Consider the following 13,598-nt stretch of genomic DNA (forward strand, 5'->3'; position numbering starts at 1 on the left):
GCCGCAGATAACCGCCAGATTGGAAGCCTCGGTCCCTCACTTAAAGAATCGGGGCGTTTTCGGACTTGGGGTGGCATCACGTGAAAAGGTGGGGCTAATCGCGTCCCAACGCGTGAAAGTGCTTCAGACGCGTCGACCACCAAATCGAACTGTAGTCTCGTGCAATTCACACTCTGAAGAAATTCGTGTAGATCGCCAACTACAACTAAACAACAATGGTCGATTAAATCCAATACAACATGGAAGGAAACAATCCCTTCGAAAAGTCCCAAACTGTTCATCCAGAAGTCAGGGCCTATGTCTACAGCCTGGTCAACGCAGTAAGCCATGCTCACCGTCTCCCACTCTTCCAGCGCCCTGACAGATTCTAGCTTGGTGGTTCCAGCACCGACGATAATGGACGCTACATCTTAGGTGATGATGCACTGGCTTGTCTGCGTGATCTGAAGAGATGGTTAAAGTTATACGATGAGAAGAACAATCGATTGGATGTTGCGAGATGTTTGGCGGAGGCGAAGCTGGTGGGAGGAGATCTGGTACCCATTCTCGCGTCCTGGCCTGAAGATGGTAAAGAGAACAGAGTCAAAGCAAGAGTTGCGCTTGCTTGTCTGGAAGTTCTCGTGCCATTGACATGGCCATTGGAAATTGGAGGAGAGATGACACTCAACCACCACAGACATACCCCCTACCTCCAGCAATCCCAGGTGCTCTATAAGGCAGCCGTACTCGGATGTGATACGAGCAGTATCCTGCGCCAGGTGGTACGAATCGGTTTACCTGCAGTTGCCGCAGCAAAAGATGCAAGAACAAGCCGAGAGGAAGGCATTCTCAAGCTAATGCTGTACTTCTTTCGAAACATTGCTATCATTCAACAGGTGCCTAATCTACCAAGCCAGGGCCTGGATTCCGAAGTATCGAGATCAGCGACCATCGACGCTTTCCGAGATCAAGACGTTTTTGCACTGCTACTCACGATCAGCTCGAATATGGGCGAAGACTTCAATCTACAAGATGTTATTGTACTGGACATTATCTTCAACCTGATTAAAGGCGTCGAACCAAAGAAGTTATGGATGACCGAGGACCAGACAAAAAGACATGGTTTTTCCGAGTTGAGCGCAGCGCTTGCCAACGAGGCTGCGACGACTCATGAAGCCAGGAAGAATGAATCAACTCGACACGGGCGGTTTGGTACTATGCTTTGGGTGAAGCGACAGGGTCAGAACATGGTTGCAGTTTCCGGCCAAGACAACCTCAAGGATGACGACAAAGCATTCTTCAATATGGACAAATCCAAGAAGTGGAACAAGCCTCAGCAGAGACGTAGAGATCTCGATCACACTATCCACGACTTCGATCGCTCCACTCGGCTCACCGTATCAGCCACCGAGAAATTAAGAAATTTTGTTGAAGAGTTCCTTGACTCCGGCTTCAACCCACTGTTCACCCATCTCCGCAAGGCCATTGAGCGGGAAGCCGAACGCCTGACTGATGTCAACTACAGACAATTCTTCTACGTGGTAGCTTGGTTCCTCGAAGCTGAAAGAGCACGAAGGGAGACGCAGAAGAAAGAGCTCAAGCCAACCAAGGTCCGTTCCGATTTTGAAGACGAAAGCTACTCACTCGTGGCGGCCGTTTTGAATCAAGAAACGTTCATCATGCTCAATCGATTTATGCAAGTCTCAGTGGATAACAAAGAGTGGCAGGACCTGAATGCATCAATGCGATGCTTTACTCAGATCTTACTAACTGTCCAAGAAATGGCACAGAGCTCTCTCGAAGACGATCAGGAGATTGCAGACAACATCCAGAACCGCATATTCTACGAAGAAACAACACATGACAGGGTAACAAATATTCTAAAGGGCTACAAAGACCAAGGCTTCGGCTATCTCGATGCCTGTACCGAGCTATCCCACGTCTTTCTGCGCATGCTTGAGCGTTACTCGAAAGAAAATGTCGACTTACAAATACGCTCGCGGAGAAAAGCCAAAAAGAAACGCCAGGAAGCCGCCAAACAAGCAGTAGCCAATGAAGAGAAACCTGCAGAGGATGAGGATGAAGAGTCCGAGAACGAGGACATTGCGGATGTAGTCCAAGTCTCCAAAGAACGCAAATTTGATTTTAATCGCTTTGCGGCGAAGTTTTCGACCCAAGCGTCAGTTGATACTTTTGTGTCTTTGCTCAAGTTCTATCGAGATTTATCATCCGAACAACTCAAGCGAGCGCATCGATTTTTCCATCGAGTTGCCTTCAAGCAGGACCTGGCAGTGCTGTTGTACCGAGTTGACATTGTGGCACTTTTCTACAAGATGATCAATGGTCCCGAGGGCATGGACACAAAGAACCCGCTTTACAAGGAATGGTCAGAGTTCACTCGCCAAGTTTTCAAAAAGATGTTCAAGAAGATTGAGCAGAGGCCAGAGTTAATCGTTGAACTTTTGTTCAGCAAGATCAATTCCACCTTGTACTACCTTGAGTTTGGACAAGAGAAGCAGACCATTGCTGCGACTCGCACTCCGGCTGAGCTCGAACTTCGCCCAGCACCAGGCAGAGACATTAATGAACAGATTGGCATTGTTGTTACAATACTACTCAAGGATGACAAGGGAAACTTGGTGCATTGGGTGAAAAACATGCTCGGTAAAGGATCGGATGAGAGGCATGGTTGGGAAGCCGAAGCAGAATCACGCCGAGCCATTGCTCGTGAGGCTGCCGAGCAAAACGGTGAGGCTGCAGCTCCAGAAATTGAAGTCGGCCAGCCCAACCATATTACAGTTTGGCCCACCTCAGACGATATCAGGACGGCTATGTTCAAAAATGCTCGGCTGAAACTATTGATGACTTTAGTCGGCTTCGAATTACTTGGTGAAGAAGATGCTCTTGGAGCGCCATGGATTATACCAGGCAGCTTATCGTCGGAGAGTCTTACCATATTCAAGTCCGTGATCGAGCAGTACGAGCAAACGTCTTGGCAGAGTGATGTTCCAGATGAGGATCCAGAAGACCTTCTCCGCCGTAGCAGGAACAAAGCCAAGAACCAGAACGGCGACGCGGACGAGGATGAGGAGCCACAACATGCCGGTTTCTTGGATGATTCCGAGGGTGAAGAGGAATTCATGTTCCCTGACAATCCAAGAAAGAAGAGAATGAAGAATGTTCTAGATGAGCTGAAAGCACAGCGGCGGAAGCGGAAGCGCGGCAACGATAATGAAGGTGAAGAGGTGGACGAGGAAGCAGCTGCCCGAAGGAGAGCCGCAAGAGAAGCTGCCCTTCGAGATAGAAGACGAAAGATCAAAAGTGAGGCCTATATCAGGGACAGCGATGACGAATCCGATGAGGAGAGAGACCGCCTCTTCTTCGAGAAAGAGGACCAATTGCGACAAAAGCAAGAGGATTACATCCAAAAGCAGATAACGTTAGGCGGCAACAAACCAACGAAAGACACAGATAAATCGAAGAAGAAGAGAAAATCGGCGCCAGCGACTCAACCAACTGGGTTCGACGATGAGGATGACGATCTCCTCATGCGTGGTTTCGACGATCCTCCTAATGATACTGCCTCTTCACAACCTCGACCGATATCGACGTCTGATGAAGAGTCGGAAGAAGAAGACGAAAGCACGCCCATGTCTTCCCAGATCTCAGCGACGGGTAAGAAGGTGCAAAGTATAGACGGTGTACTCAGACCAGTGTCGCAGGGTAGAAGCCTACCAGCAGCATCGTTAATGGATTTACTGGATGACTCAGATCCGGAAGATGAGAATGATGCTGGGAAGGACATTACGCCTGTGGCGCGATGGCGCCAGATGAGGGCTGGATTTATAGTCGATAGCAGTGACGACGATGACGAATAATGTTGGGTTCAGTTGAACTTGCCAAAGCTGACTTTATTGCACGACTTTCTTCTGCCATGAGCTCTGATAAAGACGGACTAGATTAGGTATTGTCCCTGGACTGCAACTTCTTGGTTTTGGAGATGGGAACGGTAAGCAACTTCAACAACGATTAATTAATCTGGCAAGCTCAAACACATCCGCATTCCAGAGGTGGTTGCTTCGTTACATTGAACAAGCTGTAGGACTCCACAATTGCTAAGTCACCCAGGCAATGCCATCTCTCGCCTCCACGAAGATCTTGCAGCAGAGGCGGCGTCCGCCGATGCCCTAATTGCAGCAACAATCCACCCCAATGGCCACCTCCGATTGGACTGTGTGACCTCCAAAGTTTGTTTTATTCGTGTTCTGATAAGAGATCCATCTCAAGCATTTTGATCTCAGATTACTGGTAGCGATGTTTGCTGTCTTTTTGTTAGAACGAAGAACGGGTGAGCTTGTTTCCTCCTCATAACATACCCCGCGGATTTATCTTTGCGAATGGTCGTTTCTACTCTTTTGGTCATCGCAACATTAGCCAAAACCCCTTGAGCTCAACATCATTATGGCGGCGAGGACGATTTACTTCGGACGCTTCATATCGGCGCCGAAGCCCGATGAGCTACTGATACAGACTGGTGCTGTGCTTGTGTCAAGTAGAGACGGCAGAGGAGTCATTGAGAAGGTGGATTGGACTGTCAACGGACCCAACGATGCACTCAGCAAGTTCGGGATCGAGGCGCCGGTCGTTACTGCCCATGATAACGGATTTTTCTTCCCTGGTTTCATTGGTAAGTCGTCCATCTGGCTTTTAGCAATGCTCGTTCACAGCGTTGACGGCATTGCACCTTAGATACACACATTCATGCATCGCAATATCCGAATGCAGGGATTTTTGGAAAATCAACGCTGCTGGACTGGCTGACAACTTACACATTCCCACTGGAATCTTCTTTCGGCAACGTCAAATCTCCCATGTACAAGAACGCGTCGGAGACACCGAATCCACTGGCGCGAGCGAAAGCCGCATATAGCCGGGTGGTGTCACGGACATTGGCACATGGAACAACGACTGCATCATACTACGCCACCATCCACGTCGAAGCGACGAATCTACTGGCTGACATTGCCTTCGACAAAGGTCAGAGAGCATACATCGGGCGAGTGTGCATGGATCGGCCAGAAATGTGCCCAGATTATTACCGTGACGAAAGCACCGAGGAGTCAATAACGAACACGAAAGCTAGTATCGAATATTGCAAATCTCTGGATCCAAGTGGCGAGCTGTTGGCACATATCGTAACACCGCGGTTCGCCCCGAGTTGTTTACCTGAGACATTAACTCAGCTGGCGACTTTGGCAAAGGAAGAAGATCTTCGAATACAGACGCACATCTCAGAGAATCTGAACGAAGTCAAGCTGGTCAAAGAGCTCTTCCCGGATCGAGAAAGCTACACTGATGTCTATAACCATCATGGGCTGTTGACGCCGCGGACTATTCTTGCGCATGCGGTACACATAAGCCGTGAAGAGATGCAGGTGATCAAACAGCGAAAAGCAAAAGTCAGCCATTGTCCCGCCAGCAACAGTGCCCTGGGCAGTGGATTCTGTCCTGTGCGGGTAATGCTCGATGAGGGTATTGACGTTGGGCTAGGCACGGACGTCAGTGGAGGCTACAGCACGAGTATCTTAGACGCAGTCAGGAACGCCTGCATGGTCAGTCGTCATGTGGGATTTCTCAACGGTGGCGACAGTCGGTTCAACCTTGGCATTACAGAAGCACTGTGGCTGGGAACCGTTGGTGGAGCAAAAGTAGTTGGTTTGGAGGGTCGGTTGGGTGGTTTTGAACAGGGAATGCTATGGGATGTGCAGGAGGTTGTGCTGGGTGAGGTCAAAAAGGATGGAGAGGGTGACGATACGGATGTCGATATCTTTGGCTGGGAGGATTGGGAGAATCGGGTCGCCAAGTGGGTGTGGAATGGTGATGATAGAAATGTGCGGAGGGTGTGGGTGGGTGGTAGAATGGTTCACGAACGGAAGTGAGATTACAAGGGGACATGTTTTCTGGCCGGCTGGGTTTATAATCACGAGAAGAAGACTACTAGATTCACGGATACCCATCATATGAAGCATGGGTCTTTTCTTCGCAAGACAATGGTCGATCAAAACTTGGGCCTGATGTATATCTGGATTATGTAATCACGGATATGAATTCCACCATCACTCCGAGAATCCAGGAATTCGGCATGTCACTTTTTCACGTGCGCCCTTCATTGCTCGACAATGGTCCAACGGCACCAGGTCGAACAAACCGCCTCTACTATGCTGTTGCCTTCATTCGTTCGGCAACCAGCAAGAGAAATGCATATCCCTTGTGACCTGCACAGGACTCAATCATGGATGCACCAGGGTCAACTGCGACGCCATCAATCGCGGGCGAATACCTTCCCCTCTCCTCCAGTCTCTCTGCGATCGCCTCATCGATGGATGTTACAATAGAGCAGGTGCAGGCACAAGCACAGACGCGCACCTCGTCAGGTTTTGGCTATGCTCTTCTCTCAGTGTTGAGCTTCCTGCCTGGTGCTCTGCTATGGCTCATCACCTTCACCACTATTACCCTGCCAACATGGTTGTTTACGCTGTTCTCCATGAGTCTGACCTTTACCATGAACTTTACCACTCTGTGAGTAGATTCAACGAGGCTTTGGGGACTTGGCTAATGGACCATAGGCTGTTGATAGCTCTAGCCATCGTCTCGACTATCAGCTGGGTTATCCGGTACCGGTACCTCAATGTCTATACTCGTCTACCACAAGAACCGCAGCGGAAAGAGCCTCAGTTGGATCTGTTCCCAGATACTCAAGATGGGGATCTCAAACCCGGATTGGCCAACTATCTCGATGAATTCCTTAGTGCGATCAAAGTCTTTGGGTATCTCGAGCGACCGGTCTTCCACGAATTGACCAGAACAATGCAAACCAAGAAGTTAATCGCTGGCGAAACATTGCTGCTTGAGGAAGAGAAAGGCTTTTGTCTCGTAGTGGACGGGCTTGTACAGATTTTCGTTAAGTCGTTGCAAGATTCGGTTGACGATACTCTCAACCGTGTGGATTTGTTCAACGATGAAGAAGGATATCATGAGGGTAACCAAGGATATCAATTACTGACTGAAGTCAAGAATGGCGCTTCCATGTCTTCGCTCTTTTCGATTTTATCTCTCTTCACCGAGGATGTAAAACTACGACATGGTGACTCTGATACCTCAGATTCTCGATTTCCCAATCATGCGGTTCATACACCAGAGTCCGGGTTTGCGAGCCCAGTAACTCAACCTTCCACTCCAGCTATGCGACTGTCTGATGTTGCGGAAGCTACGGACAGGCCAAAACTACCCAGAGTACCTCCACTAGCTTTAGAGCCTGCGTTCGAGGAAAAACAATCTGGACCGAGGCGTACAAAATCGGGGACAGAGCCATCAGCCCATCCAGATATTGTCGCCCGAGCTGTCGTGGACACCACCATTGCGATCATTCCAGCAAGTGCCTTCCGACGACTCACGAGAGTGTACCCAAAAGCTACTGCACATATTGTTCAGGTGATATTGTCGAGATTACATCGAGTCACTTTATCTACCGCTCATCAATACCTCGGCTTAACCTCAGAGGTCCTGCAGATCGAGAAATCGATGAACAAGTTTACCAATTACGACCTGCCAAGTCATCTTCGTGGCGATGCATTAAACAGACTGAGAGACAAGTTCACGAAGGAAAGGGATCGAATTGGACCTGAGGAAGGGACAAAAGGAATCGCTTTACATAACCCAACTTCCCTACACCGGCACAGATCTTCGAGTGGACTCCGCAGAGAGGCAGCCACGACAGCCAGACTGGCCACTATGAGAGGTGCTCCAAACCCCGGCCCACAGCAGTCCGCGCTGCCCAAGATTGACACCACAAATGTCCATTCCGGTGATCTTCATACGGCTTCCAAGATATCCCAGCGCCCTGTCAGTCTACACCTGAGAAATTCGTCGAGTTGGAACAACATGAACATGAGCATGTCTCCTGACCCATCGAAGCCTCCGCTCGGAAGCCCAATGGCAGTACGAGAACAGCCTTTGTTTCTACCGTCTTTGGATAACAATGTTCTCCATCGACAAGATTCTTTAAATGAAGACAGCCTGTTTCGAGAGTCTGTGCTGGCGTGCATGGCGAAAGCTCTTGGGCTCAGTGATGATGGTAATCAACCTCTGAAGCGTGGAGCCGGGTCTGTAGAGCAGTCTCCCAGAATGGTGTCATATGACTCGAAGCGACAGACTGCCATTTTCAACAATGCGTTTGGATTCATCGACCCCTACGACGATTCTGCTGACGGTGACTCTGAGTCAATGGCAACCTCAGTCGCAAGCTTTGGTCCTGCGAGATCTCTAAACGAGGAGCTAATCGACGATGTGGAAATCGTCTTCTTCCCGAAAGGATCTGTGTTGGTTGAGCAGGGTGAGAGAAACCCTGGGCTTTACTATGTGATCGATGGCTTCCTGGACGTCAGCATTCCCATTGAAGAAAAGGAGGACAAGAATCTAGCCCAGCACCCAAAAGTTCGTGACAAATCTCGTGAAGGTGGTCCCCCTCGACTTCGAAGAACCAAGACCGCATCTTCGCGTGCATCTTCAGTACCTGGGCAGCCTAAGGATGCTAAACGACTGGTATCAAAATCTTTGTTCTTGGTGAAACCTGGAGGCATCGCTGGGTATATTGGGACTTTGTCCTCGTATAGATCCTTCACCGATGTTACAGCAAAGACAGATGTCTATGTTGGATTCCTCCCTCGTTCCTCGTTGGAAAGAGTGGCCGAGAAATATCCAATTGTCTTACTCACGATGGCGAAACGACTGACAAGTCTCTTGCCGCGCCTGATATTACATATTGATTTTGCTTTGGAGTGGTTGCAGGTCAATGCCGGACAGGTGATTCACCATCAAGGTGATGACAGCGACGCTATCTACATCGTTCTTAATGGTCGACTTCGAGCTGTTCGTGAACTTGAAGGCGGAACCATGCGCGTTGTTGGAGAATATGGTCAGGGCGAGAGTATTGGTGAGTTGGAAGTCATGACCGATGGGTCAAGGCCTGCTACTCTCCATGCTATTCGAGATACTGAGATGGCTAAATTTCCGAGAACACTCTTCAACAGCTTGGCTCAGGAACATCCGAGTATCACTATTCAAGTCTCCAAACTGATAGCCCAACGAATGCGAACGCTGGTCGACGCACCATTCACAGAGCATGGAGTGAGCAGAAAATCTGCTGCACTGTCTGACTCTAGTACCTCGACTTTGAATTTGAGAACGGTTGCAATTCTACCTGTAACCATTGGAGTTCCAGTGGTTGAGTTCAGTAATCGACTGACCGCCGCATTGAGTCAGATTGGCGTCCCAAATGGGGTTTCACTTCTGAATCAAGCCATTATCTTGAATCACCTTGGTCGACATGCTTTCAGTCGCATGGGCCGCCTGAAACTCTCTCAGTATCTCGCCGATCTCGAGGAAAAGTATGGCATGCTCCTCTACGTCGCTGACACGAATGTGAATGCACCATGGACACAGACATGTATCGCGCAGGCAGATTGTATTCTACTCGTTGGGCTTGCCGAGAGCTCACCAAACATCGGCGAATACGAAAGATTCCTCCTCGGCATGAAGAGCACAGCTCGAAAAGATCTCGTTCTTCTCCATGCTGATCGGTTCCTCCAACCAGGATTGACCAGAAAATGGCTACGGAATAGGATGTGGATCAATGGAGGCCATCATCACATCCAGATGGCATTCAGAATCAGTTCGGAAGCCACGCCACATGCTCAACCGCGGCGGTTAGGCATTGCTATCAAGCACCGTGTCCAGGTTCTACAAGCGGAGATACAGAAATACACCTCTAGACGAGTCCGCCCGGCGCCACTGTACTCCACAGACTCTCCCTTTAAAGGCGATCTCCACCGTCTTGCAAGAAGGTTGTGTGGCAAGTCGGTAGGTCTCGTTCTTGGTGGAGGTGGCGCTCGCGGAATCGCCCATGTCGGTGTCATACGTGCTTTGGAGGAGGCCGGAATCCCCATCGATGTTATTGGCGGAACCTCGATTGGCGCGTTCATTGGCGCCTTGTACGCTCGCGATGCAGATGTTGTACCCATGTATGGCCGGGCAAAGAAATTCGCTGGCCGCATGGGCAGTATGTGGAGGTTCGCCCTAGATCTCACTTATCCGTCTGCTTCGTACACGACAGGTCACGAATTCAACCGTGGCATCTTCAAAACCTTTGGCGATAGTCAGATCGAAGACTTCTGGCTATCCTTCTACTGCAACACTACGAACATCAGTAAGTCCCGTGCTGAGATTCATACGTCAGGCTATGCGTGGCGGTACGTGCGAGCAAGCATGTCTCTCGCAGGTCTAATACCACCGATCTGCGACGAAGGCTCCATGCTCCTCGACGGTGGCTACATCGACAACTTAACGGTTGCGCACATGAAGAGCCTGGGTACCGACCTTGTCTTCGCCGTCGACGTAGGAAGTCTCGACGATGACACACCTCAACAGTATGGTGACACCCTATCTGGTTTCTGGGCACTACTCAACCGGTGGAACCCGTTTTCATCCATTCCCAACCCTCCCTCGCTCTCCGACATCCAAGCCCGCCTAGCATACGTTAGCTCCGTCGATGCGCTTGAGCGAGCAAAAAACACGCCTGGCTGTCTTTACATGCGCCCGCCCATTGACGCATATGGAACGCTAGAATTCGCAAAATTCGACGAGATCTATCAGGTTGGCTATGTGTATGCTAAAGAATATCTCGCTAGGCTGAAGAGTCAGGGCGAGTTCGAGGGTGTTATTGATGCATGGGGTGGTGGCAGTGATGCCAAAGGCAACAAATTGCTCAGGGCCATGGCTCCTCGGAGAGCGAGTATCTGACCACCTATATACCTTGGTAGACATGACGAAGATCTAGATGTCAATGCACTGAGATAAGTGTTGACTCGCCGTCAATCTTTAATAAGGGGCGTGCTCCCCCACGTGACAACGCACGCGCGACGCGTTCGTGCCGGCCATCATACGTCATTGCACAAGTTCCCCGAACGCGACTTTCAATGGCTCGGAACTCCTATCTGTCTCAGACTCACTGGATGATTGAGCAGTAAAGTTCACGCATAGGGGTAAACAACAACTTACCGTTTTCTTCAAGACATAAACGTTCTTGCGCGACCCTCTCACATCTTCAGCCATGCCGAAAGTCCAGAAGCCCGCCACCAAGTCGCGCGGAAGGGGACCGATTGAGAAACCGACTTCCTCGAAAAATGCGACTGTGCCGAAGAAATCCACTATGACAAAGAAACCATCGACAGCAAAGAAACCGGATGCAGCACTCGTGGATTCCAGTGATTCGGACAGTGATGACAGCATACAGGGCGGCGAGCATCCCCCGAACTATCTCTTTCACTGTGCGATGACATGTAGCGACGATCCGACGATTACTAGAGTTCTATCGATTCCATCGAATTTCACTTTTGCGAAAGTCCATGAGGTCATGCAGGTCGCATTCGGGTGGGCATTCTGCCACATGTACACCTTTGAAGTCTCGGGCCTTCCTGGTACAGGACTGGTTCTGTCAACCCTCCCCTATTCAAAGCAAAGACTGGCAGACTGACCAATCACTTTGCTGTTGCGAATTTGTGTGCTGACAAAGGGGCTCCAGGATGAACATCCTTGCGTGCTCTCAATACAAGAACGTGTTGAGGACTTCATGGAAGTGGTACCGGAGATAGCAGACAGGGCGAGAGATGCCGGAAAGTTGAAGCTCAGCGATGTGTTCGAGAACGACGAGTATCGTGGTAAAGTATACATATTCTACGAGTACGACATGGGCGATAGCTGGGGCCACCACATTACCTTTTTGGGTGTGGAGGCACCTGGGCTGAGGGATTCCATGACTGAAGGGGGAGCAAAGTTCAGCAGGGCAATGTGCCTGGCAGGCGAGGTGAGTTCTCCATTAGACATGCTAAGGCATACAACATCTTTATGAGCAAAGTAAAAAGACTAAACGTCGCTGATATCTCGTTTGCCGCAAAGGGTCATCCATGTGCCGAGGACTGCGGCGGTGCAGGTGGTTGGGAAGATCTGAAAGAACTTTTCGCCAAACCTCGAATGCGAGATGAAGACGATAGGAGACAGTGGTACAAGGAGTACTGCGCCAATGGTGATCCCAAAGGTCTCAATCCTTATTCCTGGAGTATTCTTGACGTCAACCAGGAATTGGAGGCGGTTAAAATGTAAGCAATCAACCTGCTTGGAGTACTTATCTTGATTCCCTGGACGAGACCGGATGTTCTATCACTGTATGTTTTACAATATCAAGAGAACCGATCTCGGAGCTCAAACTGGGTATCTAGAATTACCTAAATGTACAATATATAAATAGGTTGGGATAGGAAACCATGCTTAGATTTGGAGAGTATATTCTATTTGGAGTCAGTCTCAAAACATGGAAAAGTAACAACGCTTCACGGACTCTCCTGTTCTTCCAGACAAGACCATACTCTCATTCTCTGGTTAGTTTGGAGGCAGTCAAAATCATTCCAAAGATCTAAATCTTGATGCATACGACAGAGGCGGCCCGATCATTCCAGCCCACTGAACGAAGGTCTGAAACGCTCGCACGTTGGTTGTCCAGGACCCCGAGGTTGGCATTGCATTTGTTGTTACTGAGGAAACACATATCAACTTCATCCTCTGGTCGACGTGGTACAAGGATTCAGACTTACTCGTAAAATCTACACGCCCTTGGATGGGTCAAGAACTCGTTGGCAAGGATGAAAGAAGACATTTTGTCTTTGACATTGTTGTTGAGATTGACTATCGCCAAACGATTGTTAGTAATGTCTCGAGTGAGTCTGCTGCAGTGGGAAAGAGACTATTCCGGCCGCGTGAGATGTCATAATCGAAAGGGGGGGTTCACTTACTGCACTCGCCGTCGCTGTCTGAGGAGATCCCCTGGCTCTTGCCCTTGAAGCCAACGTCATCATACACTATTAGTAGTTAGGAATTAGCACACAGTCGAAACTCTATCGTGGATGTCGCTCTCAGGCTACATACTGACAAGCCAAGTGAAAGCTTGCCGTTCCTCCAAGGTTGAGTTCGCCTGTGGTTCATCTATTGGAGCAGCGTTGGCCATCAGAGCGAAGATGCTCATGGTTGCCAGGGTTGAAGCGACGATCTTCATGTTTGGGTAGAGGTTATTGAGGAGTGAGTTCCACAGAGTATGCTGTCAGACTCTTGGTTAATTCTATAAAGCAAGCCAAAGGAATGAACGACTAGAGGTCAGGATAAATGAGTGACTGAGGCGAGTAGAGCACGAGGAAGGTCATCTTCCAGGCGGACAGTCATGATATATAACTTCCTGGTGAAACGTTGGCGAGGCTCAATCTCGTGAACGACAATCGTCGCTAGACCGGCACCACTTCCTTAGGCAACACCCACTTTCGATTAAACAGGGTGGTATCACATACTACCACTCAGTCAACGGCAAGATATTGATTTCAAGACATTGCCACAGTAAGTTCAAAATAGGTCTTAGTCATATCTGGGTACACCATAGCGAGCAGTGACACGGCATTTAGTCCTTGGTCGGCGTAAGCAAATTTCAAGAACCAGTCGAAGAGATCGCCGCGACACAGAGT

At 49.5% G+C, this 13,598-nt stretch overlaps 5 protein-coding genes across 5 annotated transcripts; 4 read left to right on the forward strand and 1 right to left on the reverse strand.

Moving 5' to 3' along the window:
- Window positions 1-239: 239 nt before the first annotated feature.
- Window positions 240-3,857, forward strand: LTR84_000309 (uncharacterized protein; the record flags this gene model as incomplete). The annotated part of the gene is made up of 2 exons (XM_064843940.1): window positions 240-320; window positions 372-3,857. 2 exons carry the CDS (start codon window positions 240-242, stop codon window positions 3,855-3,857), a joined length of 3,567 nt encoding a protein of 1,188 aa, XP_064711800.1.
- A 583-nt stretch (window positions 3,858-4,440) lies between these two features.
- On the forward strand, window positions 4,441-5,918 carry LTR84_000310 (uncharacterized protein; the record flags this gene model as incomplete). The annotated part of the gene is made up of 2 exons (XM_064843941.1): window positions 4,441-4,666; window positions 4,729-5,918. The coding sequence occupies 2 exons, from the start codon at window positions 4,441-4,443 to the stop codon at window positions 5,916-5,918; spliced, it is 1,416 nt and encodes a 471-aa protein (XP_064711801.1).
- Window positions 5,919-6,271: 353 nt separating this feature from the next.
- Window positions 6,272-10,836, forward strand: NTE1 (phosphatidylcholine and lysophosphatidylcholine phospholipase; the record flags this gene model as incomplete). The annotated part of the gene is made up of 2 exons (XM_064843942.1): window positions 6,272-6,558; window positions 6,606-10,836. The coding sequence occupies 2 exons, from the start codon at window positions 6,272-6,274 to the stop codon at window positions 10,834-10,836; spliced, it is 4,518 nt and encodes a 1,505-aa protein (XP_064711802.1).
- A 310-nt stretch (window positions 10,837-11,146) lies between these two features.
- Window positions 11,147-12,195, forward strand: LTR84_000312 (uncharacterized protein; the record flags this gene model as incomplete). Its single annotated transcript, XM_064843943.1, has 4 exons — window positions 11,147-11,524; window positions 11,618-11,819; window positions 11,870-11,899; window positions 11,951-12,195. The coding sequence occupies 4 exons, from the start codon at window positions 11,147-11,149 to the stop codon at window positions 12,193-12,195; spliced, it is 855 nt and encodes a 284-aa protein (XP_064711803.1).
- Window positions 12,196-12,679: 484 nt separating this feature from the next.
- Window positions 12,680-13,141, reverse strand: LTR84_000313 (uncharacterized protein; the record flags this gene model as incomplete). The annotated part of the gene is made up of 3 exons (XM_064843944.1): window positions 12,680-12,774; window positions 12,882-12,947; window positions 13,015-13,141. 3 exons carry the CDS (start codon window positions 13,139-13,141, stop codon window positions 12,680-12,682), a joined length of 288 nt encoding a protein of 95 aa, XP_064711804.1.
- Between the last annotated feature and the right edge of the window lie 457 nt (window positions 13,142-13,598).

The sequence above is a fragment of the Exophiala bonariae genome (genome assembly GCF_035927105.1).
Source record: "Exophiala bonariae strain CCFEE 5792 chromosome Unknown scaffold_1, whole genome shotgun sequence".
NCBI classification, from domain to species: Eukaryota; Fungi; Ascomycota; class Eurotiomycetes; order Chaetothyriales; family Herpotrichiellaceae; genus Exophiala; species Exophiala bonariae.